Source organism: Cervus canadensis, chromosome 9 (assembly GCF_019320065.1).
Source record: "Cervus canadensis isolate Bull #8, Minnesota chromosome 9, ASM1932006v1, whole genome shotgun sequence".
In the NCBI taxonomy this organism is placed as follows: Eukaryota; Metazoa; Chordata; class Mammalia; order Artiodactyla; family Cervidae; genus Cervus; species Cervus canadensis.
In genome coordinates, this window is record NC_057394.1 from 64,024,333 (window position 1) to 64,039,624 (window position 15,292).

Genomic DNA, 15,292 nt, shown 5'->3' on the forward strand with positions numbered 1-15,292 from the left:
TATAGTCACCCTCACCTCCCCCCATTAATAAATATCTTTGAGAGATCCTTTGATACTATGCAGATTTCTGTATCTCCTCCAACTTTGACCCACTAATTTTAGCATCCTTAGATTTTCCCCTGCTTTTTAATTATTGCTGTGATATCCTTAGTGATTTTTTTCCTTTGGTCTTTCTACATTTATTTGTTGAAATTCTTTAGTAAAATGGAGTTTTTTTCTCCCCTATTTATTTATTCATATCAGTGTGAACTCAGGTATTTATTTTATTCTACAGGTTACGGTCAAATAATATCATTATTTATTCTGTTGCTGAAATCTATATGATATAAATGGCAGAACAGCTTTCCAGTTACACATCTGTGTCCTGAATTATTGATCCAGTTCTTCAATGCCTGACGTTTGAGTGGTTATTTGATACTATTTATGATGCCTGATATTGGAGGAAGACCCGGCAACCCACTCCAGTATTCTTGCCTGGAGAATCCCCAGGGACAGAGGAGTCTGGCAGGCTACAATCCATGGGGTTGCAAAGAGTCGGACACGACTGAAGCGACTTAGCATACATGATGTCTGATATACCTAAGCCTTTGAGTTTTTATGTTTTCATAAATTAGATTTCTAACAGCGGAATTTTGAATGTTGGAAAAGTTGTGGTAACTCAACACGTCAACACGGAAATCGCAATCCACAGACCGAACCCAAATTACGGTGCTGTGAGTTGAGAGAGGCAGCAGATCCTGGAGCTCAGTAAGGCCCCTGCCGGCAGGGTCACGGAGCACAGTTGTCAATAACGACACGTAACAATAAAGTTATTGATGTTGAAGCAGGGACTTCCGGTAGGGGCAAGTCTATTTCCGTTAGGGCCTAGAGCCTTCGTCCTCTCGGTCTCTACGTCCCAACCGGAAATACTTGTACCCGGTCGAAAGCCACGTCGGTCCTGGACTCAGTCCCGCTCACGCAGGGGAGGGAATCGCTTCCGGAGTCAGAGTGTTCTGGCTCGCCCCGCCCCGCCGCCGGTGCCGCGCTGGAAGCCTCAGCGCTCCCGGAAGTGGCCTCGGGCCTCTCTGTGTCTCTCTCGGGGTCCCCACCTCCCCGCTGCTGCTGCGGGCCGGGGAGGCGGCGATGGCGGAGGCGGCTCTGCTGCTGTCGCTGCCAGAGGCGGCGGCGGAGCGCGACGCTCGGGAGAAGCTGGCTCTGTGGGATGGGAGAGCGGACACGACGGCTCCGCTGACCGACCGGCAGACGGACTCGGTGCTGGCGCTGAAGGCGGCTGCCGAGGCCCTGCCCGTGCCGGCCGAGGTGAGGCGACGGCGGGAGCCGGGCTGGGTCAGCTCCGTGGCCGCGTCCGCCGACGCCCGCCCTGTAGACCCCCGCCCCGGGTCTCTGCCCTCCTTCCCGGGCGCAGGGACGGCTCCGGTGGGCGAGGCTGCTCCCTTTCCCGGGCTGTCAGGCCTCTCGCTGCCCGGGACCGCCGGCGCTCCCCCTGCGGCGCGGGCCGGTTGGCCGGGAGCTTTGCCCCTGGTGTCTCGCCCCGGGTGTCCCTGGGGTCACCGAGGCCCGGTCCTGCCGCCCACACTCTCCCGGAAGGAGAGCGCGGCGAACCCGAAGTGCTTCGCTTTCAGGACAGCCTCCTGTTGGTGTTCGTTTGCCACCGTAATGAATAACCCGGCTTCCTTTTTCCCTAGGGGCGCCTGGGGAAGACCAGCGTTAGCCCCCGGTGACAGTTTTCATTCATCGCACGTTGATCTGTTGAGCTCTCGAATCAAGTGCCGGTTGTGTTTATATTTATAAAAATGTTTTTCTTTGGAAGCTAGGTCAGTACTTTATTAGATAATGCTGGCTTTCGGTTTTAGTGTCAACGTTTCTAATTATAAGTACCATTTTGGGATGCTGTGCATTTTACTGCCTGTGTGATTCAGTTCAATTAATTATAGTATCAAGAAGTATGTTTCATGAGTTGTCAGATGTTTGACAAACTTTTTCTGGTTTGGGGGCCAGGTTTAGAAGGTCATTTTATTTGTACCCATAGTTACTTTTGATGTTGAAAGCCTTGTTTTCACACGTTGGTGTCCAAAGGCAGGTGGAGTTTAGCGATTTAAGCTTTTAGAGGGTAAGAACTTCGGTTCGAAAGTTCTCACTTACATTGCCTCATGCTTTGCAGTAAAATACAGGTGTTCTTTCTTGGGTTTCTCTGTCCACCTGTATAAGTCTGTGCTGAAATTGGATTTGAAATAAATGAAGTAGGTAGAAATTTGCTTTGGCGTTGCCATCAAAACCTTTTATGCTCGGGGAATAGAAGTTTGCTCTGTAAATATTTCAGTCTGTTTATAGTTGGATCTGGCCTGTTACCAAAGCAGTATGCTTGGACATCACAGTACCTTTGGCAAACTGTGTCCCATAAGAAAAGTGACCCAATTTGTTTCTGTTGCCTTGGGTCACAAACTATTATTCTTCCCATCGAGCATGAGGAAAAGCGGTTGGAGAGAAGTAAATGGAATTTCTTCATTTTCATCCTGTTATGAGATATTCGTGCAATATAATGCCTACTGTTAGCCCCATGCAGTCATTTAACATATATTATGTGCCTGACTGAGGGCGAGGAATTGAGGATGGAAAGATAAGAAAGACAAGATCCCTGCCTCATGGAGCTGACATAATTATGGTGATCATAAATATGTAAAAAAAGAGCTAAGAAGGTAAGTTCAAATGGTGGTCCAGGATATAGAGAAAATAAAACAGGATGGTATGACACCAAGGAATGAGGTATGCCCTTTCAGATAAGATGGAAGGCCTTTCTAAGAAATTGACTAAGTAGAGAACTCACGTTGGAAAACAAGAAGCCAGCGTTGTAAAGACAAGAAAAGTAATCTAGCTGGAGGACAAGGCAATGTAAAGTCCTGGGTAGGTAGAGTGTGACCAGATCAGAGGTTCAGTGAGGGTCTTCTGGTGTGTGCAGTCTTCGTGTTGGATTCCTGTGAGAATCAGATACCAGCCTGTCATTTACCCATCCTGGAACCCGTTAGAGGGATTCTCATTGCCCTTCTGCTTTCAACAGCGCTCTTTCCCCTTGATGTGTCTGATGGGGAGACTTGTGTGTGCATGTGTGTGCTCAGTCTCATCTGACTCTGGGACCCCATGACTGTAGCCCTCCAGGCTCCTCTGTCCATGGGATTCTCCAGGCAAGAATTCCGGAGTGGGTTGCCATTTCCTCCTCCAGGGGATCTTCCTGACCCGGGGATTGAACCTGGTGTCTCCTGAATTGGCAGGTAGATTCCTTACCACTGAACCACCAGGGAAGACGGAAACTGAATTTTTTAACCCTGTTGTCACTCTTTTAACATTGGCAGTGAGAAAGAATGCCTCAGTTTTTATTTTGTCCAACCCAGGTATCTGTAAAGGATTTTCTGTAGCATTTTCCAGTTTTCAGGAGATAAATTGTTTCCTGAATAGCAGGAACTGGGCAAGTTAGTTGAATAGCAAGAGACCAGCTAACTTTCAATAAATATCATAAAGCTGTTAATAACCTTCTTTTTTATAAAAGTGAACTAGTCTTTTCTTGGAAAGGAGTTACACCTTTTAAGTTGGTGTTAAATAAGAAAATTTGTGGTAGACTGGTTTCTTGTAGCTAGGGCATGTTTTTTAGTCATGAGATCCTTTTTCTTTCTGCTGAGTTTAGTCATTCTGGATAAAATGCTGAGATGATTTACCCTGAAAGTTACCTGTAATTGACTGTTAGAGCTGTTTTCCTAAAGGCTTTGTGACTTTAGATTGATCCTTCCCTGAAACTGTTTTCTTCTTTATACAGTGGGGATGATATGTGCCTCTCCGGGTATGTGAGAATTAAATGATGTGTGTGCACACAGCAAGCTGCCTGTCAGTATTGTATTATGAATGTGCTTCTCTCCCCAGGTGGCTAGCCCTGTAAAAGTACAGGCTAGAGTCTTACCTCCTTGAGCTGATGTAGGTGTCACTCAGACCAGATGGCAGAAGAGGAGGAGTTAGGTGCCTTGAGGAAGGTTCTGAGTCTCCATCTGTACCTCTTCAATGATTTCCTCCAAGCAGAGTCGATAATGTCAGGTTTCGTTTAGGGAATAAATTCATTACATTGATTACAAAAGTGATTTTCTCCAACCCAAAACTGTGCAAGAAAAGTTTGGAGAGAAAGGCATATTTGCTTATTTTTTCCTGGACCTGCTCAGCTGGTCAGGCAAGGCTTGATAGTTTGTAATTAGTTATTTAATATGTTAGTGTCCCCGTTTATATACAGTAGCTCTCTGGAACTACCAGTCAGGAACCCCAGTCTGGGCTCTTTCCTCTCTGATGGTTGATGTCCTCTCCATCCGGACACCGGGACAGTGCGTGTGAACCAGAGGTGTTCGGTCATCTCCTCTCCAGGAGTGAAAGAGCGGTCAGAACAGGACAGTTGGTGACACCAACACATGTTTCTTAATTTCCTGTTCTGTTCCAGGTGCTTTGAGGAACGAAGACAGCTGGGCAGATGTACCTAATGAGGACATCTTTTTATAACTTCTTTTTTAAAAAACATATTTATTATTTATTTGACTGCACCAGGTCTTAGTTGTGGTACGTGGGATCTAATTCCTTGACCAGGGGTTGAATCCCGGGCCCCTCTTTTGGGAGTGAGGAGTCTTATCCAAGAGACCACCAGCGAATTCCCTCATAACCTCTTAGAAAGCAACTTGTTTTGTGATTCTAAAAAATTGTTTCTTAGAAGTGGTTGCATTGTGACTTCTAGCTTGTTTGGTTTGAGAGAAAATGGTTTTGTATTAGAACGAGGCAACAGGACAGGAAGCCGCCTTCTGCTTCTGATATTTAAAAGTCCTTGTGGTTGGAAAGTGGTCATTTGTGCGTGAAGTGATCAAGTAGAATGCTCCTTCATAATTCAGATTGTCTCATTTACTCACAACGTCTATATTATATTTGGAGTGTGTAGTACCTTCTCAAGTAGATAGAGTTTTCATATGACTTTATTTTCTAAAGTGTATTAGAGAATACGTTTTTGTTCAAAGTGACAGAGCACATGTATGACACCCCGGATCCTTTTGACTTGACAGTAATGAGGATGTGGCACACCCAAAAAAAAGGTGGTTTCAGTAAACCTGCGATTTTGGCAAATTCATCATTTAAGAAATGAATCTAAGACTTAATTATCTAGCAATACAAATTTTGACAGTCTATAAAAGAGGTGGTATATAGGTAACAGAATTTGAGAGTAAATATAGAAGGAAATACTAAAGGTATTAATTTCACTTTACATCATGGGAGTCAGTAGATAGGACCTTAAATTGATGAATTCAAACACAGTTTTGTTAATCTGTGTTTTCGAGTTATGGAATAACCGCCAAAAATACTGAAAACAGTGAACTTTTTAACTCTTCTGAAGTTTTGGAATAAAAATGTGAATAATTTTTATAAAAGAAAGTTGATAAAAATTACAGATAATCTCTTCAGTTCCTTCTGCTTTTAAAAGTTCTTCATTTTACCCTACAATTCCTTAGAAATACTTCTCAAATTATAAGCGTTGGTATTACCTCAGAGAAGGATTGAAAGGTCAGAGAAGGGAAGAGGGCAACTTGATTTTCATGTAATCATTCTAAACTGCTGGACTTGTAAAATAATGCCCTTGTTATAATTTAATGACAAGAGTTGTGAATTTGAAGTAAGAAAATAAATTCCATCTTTTTCTTTTTTTTTCCCCCATCTTTTTCTTATACTCTGTTGAAAATGCTGCATGTCAAATAAAAAAGGCAAGATGTATGTATTATACTGTTATTTGGGTTTTTAAAAAAAGGTACACTTCCTTTGTATATGCATAAATTGCCTTAGAAAAGCTTCATGAGAAACTAGTTAACATTAGTAACTCCTGGGGAGGGAACTGGGTGGCTGGGGAATGGGTCCGTGGGAAGAAGATGTTTCATATCATTTTGAATTTTGTGTTTTCTTACCGTTCCTCCTCAACCCTCAGCTATTGGTGGGCCTGAAGGTGCCCTTCTTTTTCTAGCTTTTTAGCTGCTTGATGACACTGGGACCTCAGCTCTCTAGTGGAATACAGTTTGTAGATTATTTGTATTTTTCTTATAATAAGAGTGCAAGCCACACTCTGTCTAGCCTTTGTATTTCAGCCTAGCCTCCGTGTGCTTTCTTGCTTTCTGCTTTTTTTCCCCAAATCTCTGCCTGATCCACATCTCCCTCCCCCCTTTACCTTCTTGTGTGTGTGTTCATTGCTCAGTTGTGTCTGACTCTTTCCAACCCCATGGACTGTAGCCACCAGGCTCCTCTGTCCATGGGATTCTCCAGGCAAGATACTGGAGTGGACCGCCATTTCCTTCTCCAGGGTATCTTCCCAACCCAGGGATGGAACCCAGGTCTCCTGCAGTGCAGGTAGATGTTTTACCAGTCTGAGCTTCTCAGATAACGTATAAACTGCTGAGAGAATTATGTGTTTGATTGTTGTCATGATCTGTTCATAAATAACTGATAAAGGTAATTTATAGACTATTCTGTTTCCAAGAAGCAGTTCAATTCTGACAAATAAATTTACTTACTCCGTAAAGGGAACCCTCTTGCACTGTTGATGGGAATGCAAATCGGTGCAGCCACTATGGACAACAATATGGGGGTTTCTTAAAAGACTAAAAACAGAACTACCATATGAGCCAGCAGTCCCACTCCTGGGTGTACATCAGGAGAAAACTCTTAATTTGAAAAGATACATGCACTCCAGGATTCATAGCACCACTACTTATAATAGCCAAGACACAGAAGCAACTTAAATGTCCATCAGCAGATGAATGAACTAAGGAGATTTGGCATTTATACAGTGGACTATTATGTAGCCTTAAAAAGGAATGAAATAATGCCATTTGCAGCAACATGGATGAATTAGAGATTATACTAAGTCAGGTGAGTCAGACAAAAACAAATATGGTATGACATATGTGGAGTCCAAAACAACGACACAAATACTTATTTACAAAACACACAGATTCACAAATGTGGAAGCCGACTTATGGCTCCCAAAGGTGGGAGAGGGAGGGGTAACTGAGGAGCTTGGGGTTAGCAGGTGTTTCCTACTGCATATAGACGAGATTAGCAACAGGGCTGTCTGTAGAGCGCAGAGAGCTATGTTCAGCACCTTGTAACAACCTGTAGCGGGAAGGAATCTGAAGAAAGATTTGTGTTTGTGTGTGGCTGGACCACTTTGCCGTACAGCGGAAGCTAGCACAGCATTGTAAATCGACTGTACTTCAATACAAATTAATCAAATAAACTTACTCTGTTTCTGCTGGTAAGTAGTGGTGGTAATAACGATAACATGATGATAGCAGTAGCTCCGATTTCTCGGCTGACTGATTGGCAGGCTTCGTGCTCCGCGCGTGGAGCACTGTCTCCGGCGGCGCCTCCCGAGGAGACAGCTGGTTGGAGGCTGGCGTGGCCGCCCAGGGCGTGCGCAGCTGCCCTTGGCTTCCTCTGTCCTCAGACCTCTGGTGGCAGCGGACAGTTCTGGTCACACTTTAAACTCAAGGTAGATTCTCACCAGATCTCAGAAACTTAATTCTTACTGCCCAACAGTCCTTTTATATGCAGAGATGTGTCACCATTCAGCACGAGTTTATATGAAGAGGTGATGCCCTTAATACATATTTACATACACCCAAGACCCTCCTGGCTCTCCAGCCAGACTCATTTGTGTGGAGATTGGGGATCAGTCACCTTCCTAAACTTTTTCTGTGTGCAGCTTCCCAGTGATCCAAGAAGTCTGTTTTCTCACACTTTTGGTTTCTTGTTTTTGCAGTGGCCCCATACAGATAATGGAATTTCTATTTTGGACGAATAAAAAGTGCTCAGTCGTTGAAAAAAAAAAAAAAAAAGAAAAGTGCTCAGTCGTGTCTGACTCTTTGCAAGGACTGTAGCCCGCCAGGTTCCTTTGTCCGTGGAATTTGTCAGGCAAGAACGCTGGAGTAGGTTGCCATTTCGTTTTCCAGGGGATTTTCCCAACCCAGAGATCGAACTTGTGTCGCTTACATCTCCTGCATTCAGTTCAGTTCAGCTGCTCAGTTGTGTCCGACTCTTTGTGACCCCATGAACCGCAGCACTCCAGGCCTCCCTGTCCATCACCAACTTCTGGAGTCCACCCAAACCCATGTCCATCGAGTCGGTGATGCCATCCAACCATCTCATCCTCTGTCGTCCTCTTCTCCTCCTGCCTTCAATCTTTCCCAGCATCAGGGGCTTTTCAGATGAGTCAGCTCTTCACATCAGGTGGCCAGAGTATTGGAGTTGCAGCTTCAACATCAGTCCTTCCAATGAACACCCAGGACTGACCTCCTTTAGGATGGACTGGTTGGATCTCCTTGCAGTCCAAGGGACTCTCAAGAGTCTTCTCCAACACCACAGTTCAAAAGCATCAATTCTTCAGCACTCAGCTTTCTTTATAGTCCAACTCTCACATCCATACATGACTACTGGAAAAACCATAGCCATGACTAGACAGACCTTTGTTGGCAAAGTAATGTCTCTGCTTTTCAATATGCTGTCTAGGTTGGTCATAATTTTCCTCCCAAGGAAATTAATTTCATGGCTGCAATCACCATCTGCAGTGATTTTGGAGCCCAGAAAAATAAAGTCAGCCACTGTTTCCACTGTTTCTCCATCTATTTCCCATGAAGTGATAGGACCAGATGCCATGATCTTATTTTTCTGAATGTTGAGCTTTAAGCCAACTTTTTCAGTCTCCTCTTTCACTTTCTTTTTTTTTCTTTTTCTTTTTTCATTTATTTTTATTGGTTGGAGGCTAGTTACTTTACAATATTGTAGTGGGTTTTGTCATACATTGACATGAATCAGCCATGGAGTTACATTAAGAGGCTCTTTAGTTCTTCTTCGCTTTCTGCCATAAGGGTGGTGTCATCTGCATATCTGAGGTTTTTATTTCTCCTGGCAATCTTGATTCCAGCTGTGCTTCCTCCAGCCCAGCGTTTCTCATGATGTACTCTGCATATAAGTTAAATAAGCAGGGTGACAATATACAGCCTTGACGTACTCCTTTTCCTACCTGGAACCAGTCTGTTGTTCCATGTCCAGTTCTGCATTAGCAGGTGGATTTCTTGAGCACTGTGCCAGTTGGGAAGTCCATCATTAACTTAGAAATACTTAGGTATTAAGTAAGTTGCCCGTTGTAACACAGCGCATAAGTGAGCAGGAGCAGGAAATTCCCTGGTGGTCCAGTTACTAGGACTCTGCTTTCACGGCTGAGGATGTGGGTTCGATCCCTGGTGGGGCACCTAGGATCCCGAAAGCTGCATGGCTGAAAAAGTAGGGAGCAGGAGCAGGGTTCAAAGCAGGCTGTGCTATAAAGTGCTTTATTTACCATGGCTGAGAGGACAGCGCCATGTGAACCCAGGTACAAAATCCCCTACATTTAAAGGGTCATATTTCTAAGCTAATGATGGTGCATTTTGCATCTCCCTTATTTTAGCTTTAAAAAGAAAATACTGCCCCAGAAGAAATTTCTGTATCTAGAAAAATAGGAAGCAATTTCCTAAAACCTTGGATTAAGGTCTTTTATTGCTAGACCCTAGATGTCATGCCCTAAGGGTTGAAAACTGGGATTGAAAAGAAATAGTTGGGGCTTTTTCTACTTTCCCCAGCAATCACACCCCACCCCCCACCCCCCTCCCTTTTAGGTTTAAAAACAGCCTGCCTGTGTGACTCTAGGCAAATGAACACCGGGACTATCTTTGGTAATGGAGAACTAGACAGTATTCTGGGTCTGATGGCATCAAAGTGAGGCTCTTAGGACTCTGATGGGACACTGAAATTCTTTCTCTTCAGTTGTAATTTCAAAATCTGTCAGCTGGAAGATGTGGGGGAAGTATGTCAGCTGTGTAGAAATAGTGGAAGGAGGTGCAGTTGTTGGTCATTGATTTTTGGGTACACTTTGTTTTCTGTTGGTTGATGTTAAGGAGGTCAGTCTTTCGTGCTGATATCTGAGAGGGCAGCTCCTTTCATTAGCACACAGGGTTTGCCTTTGACTGGTGCTAGTTCACCAGAGGTTCCAGTAGGAAAATGTGTGCAAATTAGTAGATTCACCACCAGTTTTCAAAAGGTAAGTCTAAAACTTTACTAATGGGATATTGGTATCCTGTTTTCATTTTGAGACTAGCATTTAATACGTGTGTGTGCTCAGTTGCTCAGTCATGTCTGACTCTTGGTGACCCCAAGGACTGTAGCCTGCCAGGGTCCTCTGTCCATGGAATTTTCCAGGCAAGAATTCTGGAGTGGGTTGCCATTTCCTCCTGCAGAGAATCTTCCCAACCCAGCGATCGAACACACATCTTTTGTGTCTCCTGTGTTGAGAGGCAGATTCTTTATGGCTGTGTCACCATAGAGAGAGCCTAACTATAAGTGTTAGTATTATATGGCACTTACTAACCTCAGATGATTTAATGGAAAACATTTCTCTTTCATAACAACTGAGATGGACTACTAATTTTGAGTTAAGTTCAGAGAATTTTCAATTTATTTGAATCTCTTTGTGACTTTTTTTTTCAAGCTCCCTATTGAAGATTTATGCAGTTTAACCTCCCAGTCACTGCCCATTGCACAGACTTCAGTAGTTCCCGAATCTACAGAAGACATTCTCTTGAAGGGATTCACGTCCTTAGACATGGAAGAAGAAAGAATCGAAACTGCACAGCAGGTGAATGGCAGCTTTTTCTTCTAAGAATATTTATTGTTTCAAATGTCTCAAGAGAGGGCTAATAAAAAGCCCTAGTTAAGACTTTTGACCTTTTAAAATTGTAGTTAAAATCTTTCTAGAATTTTTTTGTGTGTGTGGGAGAAGGATGTATTATATGCAGCAGGTAAGGAAAACACCAGGGATCTTGCCCAAAGCAGTATCTCTTTCTAGAACAGTCTTGATTTTGTGATTTTGTGTTAGTGGTGGCTATTTCTTAAGTGTCTTAAGTGAACCTGTTGCCCAGTTTTATTTGCGGTACAGATAAAAATATGATATTCCAAGTCTGAATGTTGATAGACTGTTACATTTATTAAGGTTTTGATATTTTACGCCTTTCTGACTTCCTCCCAGTGTGTGTCTGTGTTAATGTGTGCCCCCTCAGCATGCGAGTGTGCTCACCTGGACATACACAGACCTGCCCCCACTTGTTGCTAGGTCATCTCTTTCTTAAAAACCTCAGTATTCTCTTTAGACGAACACTTACGGTTATTTTTCAGTAATTTAGCATATGTAGTCTATTGTTTTTTTGCTTGTTACTTGTTCCCAGCTATAAATTTAACTCAACTATAACTTGAGTTTGAAAAAAAAATCAAAGCTGAGGCGGTTACCAAGTGAAACATGGAGCAGAGGTGCTGAATTGCACACACACTTAGCAGGAAGGGCAGTGCTGCAGAGGAATGAAAAGCTCTGGCTCTTGAGTTAGGCCAACCTGGATCTGAAAGTCACCTCCATCTCTTATAGTCACGGTTCAGTGAACCAAAGCCAAGGTACTTGGCGAGTGTAATATCTTGGGAGAATAAAGCATACCTTTGACTTCAGATCCCACGTGAGAACTATAGAAGATAATCTTGCACCATGTCTATGAATTTATTTGGAGTATTTGAGGAAAAAATCTGGATTAAATTTGCACTTGCTTATCTCTCTTGAACGGAGAAGGCAATGGCACCCCTCCCCAGTGTTCTTGCCTGGAGAATCCCAGGGACGGGGGAGCCTGGTGGGCTGCCGTCTATGGGGTTGCACAGAGTCGGACACGACTGAAGCGACTTAGCAGCAGCAGCAGCATCTCTCTTTAAATTAAAAAAATCTAATACATTGAGTTATAATTTACATATAATGAAAATGTACTCATTTTAAGTATACAACTTGATGATGGGCCCAGAATTCAAATCCAGGTTTAGTTGATGCAAAAGCTATGTTTTTAAACCACTCCTTTATATTATTTCTGAGCTTACAGTCTCACAATTATTATTAGATAATGTTAATATTTGCCTGAAGCCCTGTGTTACCTACTCATATTAGGCAACTTAGCAAGTAGGCAGAAGGCAACGGCAACCCACTCTAGTTCTCTTGCCGGGAGAATCCCATGGACGGAGGAGCCTGGTAGGCTGCAGTCCATGGGGTCGCTAAGAGCCGGACACAACGGAGCGACTTCACTTTCACTTTTCACTTTGATGCATTGGAGAAGGAAATGGCAACCCACTCTAGTGTTCTTGCTTGGAGAGTCTGAGGGACGGGGGAGCCTGGTGGGCTGCTCTCTATGGGGTCGCACAGAGTCGGACACGGCTGAAGCGACTTAGCAGCAGCAGCAAGTAGGGAATAGCCTCTTAGGAAGAAATATTTATTCCTGTTAATACATATTGTCTTGTTAATACTCTTATTATTTGACTCTGAATGTGGCCAGTGTTTTTAAGATACTTTGCTTTTGCTAGCATATAGACACTGACCATGCAATTAAGTTATCATCTCCTGGCTTAAAACTTTTAATATCTGAGCCCCAAACAATACGACTTAGTGTCTGCCCTTCTGACTTGCTGTTTAGCATGTAGCCACTCTTCACTTTGTTGTAGTTTTATTGACAACATAATACTCTATTTTTCCAGTTTTTCTCATGGTTTGCAAAGCTACAAACTCAGATGGATCAGGATGAAGGAACTAAATATAGGTATGTGCTCTCATTTGTTGGCTATCCTGATTTTTAGATCATCTGAAGCATTTTGTAATCTGTGTCTTTAAATAAAATTAAGGTACAAAGAAAACTTGAATAGTCACATGTTCTTTAAGGATAGGTAGAGAAGATGTAGGTCATTACAACTGGTAGTGAAAGTTGTGTGATTAAAAGAAAAGTCAGTTAGCAGGTTAGGAGGGAGAGACTTTGATTTTTAGATAACTTTAAATGAAGTGGGAGTGTTGTGAGGAACTCTGCTGTCTTTTCTTTAGAGGGAGAGACCCAAGAGACTTTAGGGATGGCCGACTGGACTGGGTGTGTGCTGTGTTGTTTTGTTTGCGTATATTGACGGCATGGAGGAAGTGACTGTATGATCTCTAGCTGATTTGGGGGCTCTGGGTTGAACATTTGCATTCATTTAACATTAAGTGACAACTGTTGCTAGGCACTGTATTAGGCTCTTTTTTTTTTTTTTTTTTTTTTTTTCCGCTTTGCGACCCCACGGACTGTAGTCCACCAGACTCCTCTGTCCATGGGATTTTCCAGGCAGGAATACTGGAGTGGGTTGCCATTTCCTTCTCCAGTATTAGGCTCTTTTATGTATGATTCCATTTAGTCTTCATAGCAGCATTATCCCCATTTTACAAGTAAGTAAACTGGGACCTGGAAATATTGAATCCTTGCCTAATGTCATTGAGACTTGGGCAGAGCTGGGACTTGGACTCACATCTTCCAAGTTCAGAATTCTTCCCGTGACTTTGTCCCTCAAAGGCAGACTTGACCTGAGGGATGGACCTGCTTGATGACCTTGGTGGCCCTGGTGTCCCAGTCTTTGAGAGCTGAGCCCGTGATTTAATGACCTACATGTGAAAAGCCAGTTTATGGCTCCAAGGCTGATTCCTTTCCTTGCTCATAGTTTCAGTCATTTTCCTCTTTAGGCATTGAAACAGTTTGTGACATAGTTTTTGCTACATTTCTGAATTAATAAATGTTTGTGACTAGGTCAGACTTTCCTTCTGAAATGCAAGCATTTGGGGGAAAAACAAGATTTTGTTGTTTATTATCTATGCTTATTGGGGGAAAATACTATTGCCAATCCCCTTTTGGTTCTGTTTTCTAGACAGATGAGGGATTACTTGTCTGGGTTTCAGGAGCAGTGTGATGCTATATTGAATGATGTAAACAGTGCTCTTCAGCATCTGGAATCATTGCAGAAACAGTATCTTTTTGTGTCCAATAAGACAGGAACCCTACATGAAGCCTGTGAACAGCTCCTGAAAGAGCAGGTAATTTGGAAGAAGAGAGAATGTCAGTGACTATATTTAATGTTTTTAAATAAATGAATATAACTTAATTTTGATTTCCTTAATTTTGAACACTGCTCTGTAAGAGACTTGCATTTGTAAGCATGCAAATGGTTACTTTGACAGCCTGCTTTTAAGCTTGTATGAGCAGGGGCCCTGGCAAGCTCTCGGATGTTTTGAGCTGTTAGGTCTCAGTACAGTTTCAGAGTGAAGAGGATATTTCGTTTGCTCTGTCTGCTCTTTATTACTGACACTTTATTTTTGGCCACACTGTGTGGCTTACAAATCTTAGTTCCCTGACCAGGGAGTGAACCCCAGCCTTGGCAGTGAAAGCACTGAGTCCTAACTACTGGACCACCCAGGAATTCCTTGTTGACACTTTTCAAGCAAGGGGTAGTGATTGTAGTAATGGTGGGGTTTATGAAATGATGAGCAGATCTAAATTGCACTTAAACTTGTGACTTAAAGATAGAATATTTAAGTTACTATATTTATCTCAGAGATGTCTCTGTGTGTATTTTGTATGATTTTTAAAAGGCAATGCTTTGTTATTTTGTAAAAAGAGCTTATATAATTTACTGTAAGAATCATTGCTTATTTTAGCCCATGATTGCAGAAATCTTTGGGCATTATTGTGAAACTATGTATCTAATATAAACCTGTGTGACTGATACAAACCTCTTCAATGTAATTTTGAGACTGGAGTTTTGATTCTTATATTCTTGTAATAATTGATTTTTCTCTTTTAAAAAACTGCAAGTCGGAACTTGTTGATCTGGCCGAAAACATTCAACAAAAACTTTCCTATTTTAATGAATTGGAAACTATTAACACAGTAAGCATTGGTTTTTTTTTTTTTTAATCTATTTCCCCCCCCTGAGTATAATCTTTAAACTTATAAATTGGCTTGAGTGGTATTTTTAACTTAACAGTTTGCTTGTTGTTATGGTATTCCTATTTGTGGCTGATAGACATACCATTACCAGTTCAGATTTTTTCCACATATGATTTAAATAATAGTTGTCTTTATATTGTATTCTTGTTATTAAAATCTCTGTTTTGGTTAACTCTTTAATAGTATCTTAATGGCAAGCTGTGATGTTTATAAGAAGAAATATTCCATTTTAAATGTTTCTGTGGTTGTGTTTCTATAATATTAATTAAAACATTTCTTAAACTAATCTCATGTTTAGTTTGAGGAAAACTATAGCCCTCTTGAAGCATTGTATCACAATGAGGACTGCTGTGTAAATTATATTTTTCTTTGCTTCTGGCTTATAA

At 42.3% G+C, this 15,292-nt stretch overlaps 1 protein-coding gene across 2 annotated transcripts in view; it reads left to right on the plus strand.

Moving 5' to 3' along the window:
• Window positions 1-968: 968 nt before the first annotated feature.
• COG3 (component of oligomeric golgi complex 3) overlaps window positions 969-15,292 on the plus strand; it is a 60,114-nt gene continuing 45,790 nt past the window's right edge. Inside the window, exons 1-6 of one of the 2 annotated variants that reach the window (XM_043477677.1) lie at window positions 1,201-1,299; window positions 7,817-7,982; window positions 10,577-10,723; window positions 12,643-12,704; window positions 13,828-13,993; window positions 14,772-14,846. In XM_043477677.1, coding sequence (XP_043333612.1) covers window positions 10,691-10,723; window positions 12,643-12,704; window positions 13,828-13,993; window positions 14,772-14,846 — 336 coding nt within the window. In that variant the 5' untranslated portion in view covers window positions 1,201-1,299; window positions 7,817-7,982; window positions 10,577-10,690. Of the gene's footprint in view, window positions 1,300-7,816; window positions 7,983-10,576; window positions 10,724-12,642; window positions 12,705-13,827; window positions 13,994-14,771; window positions 14,847-15,292 lie in introns of both variants that reach the window. The other variant, XM_043477676.1, reaches the window with a different exon arrangement.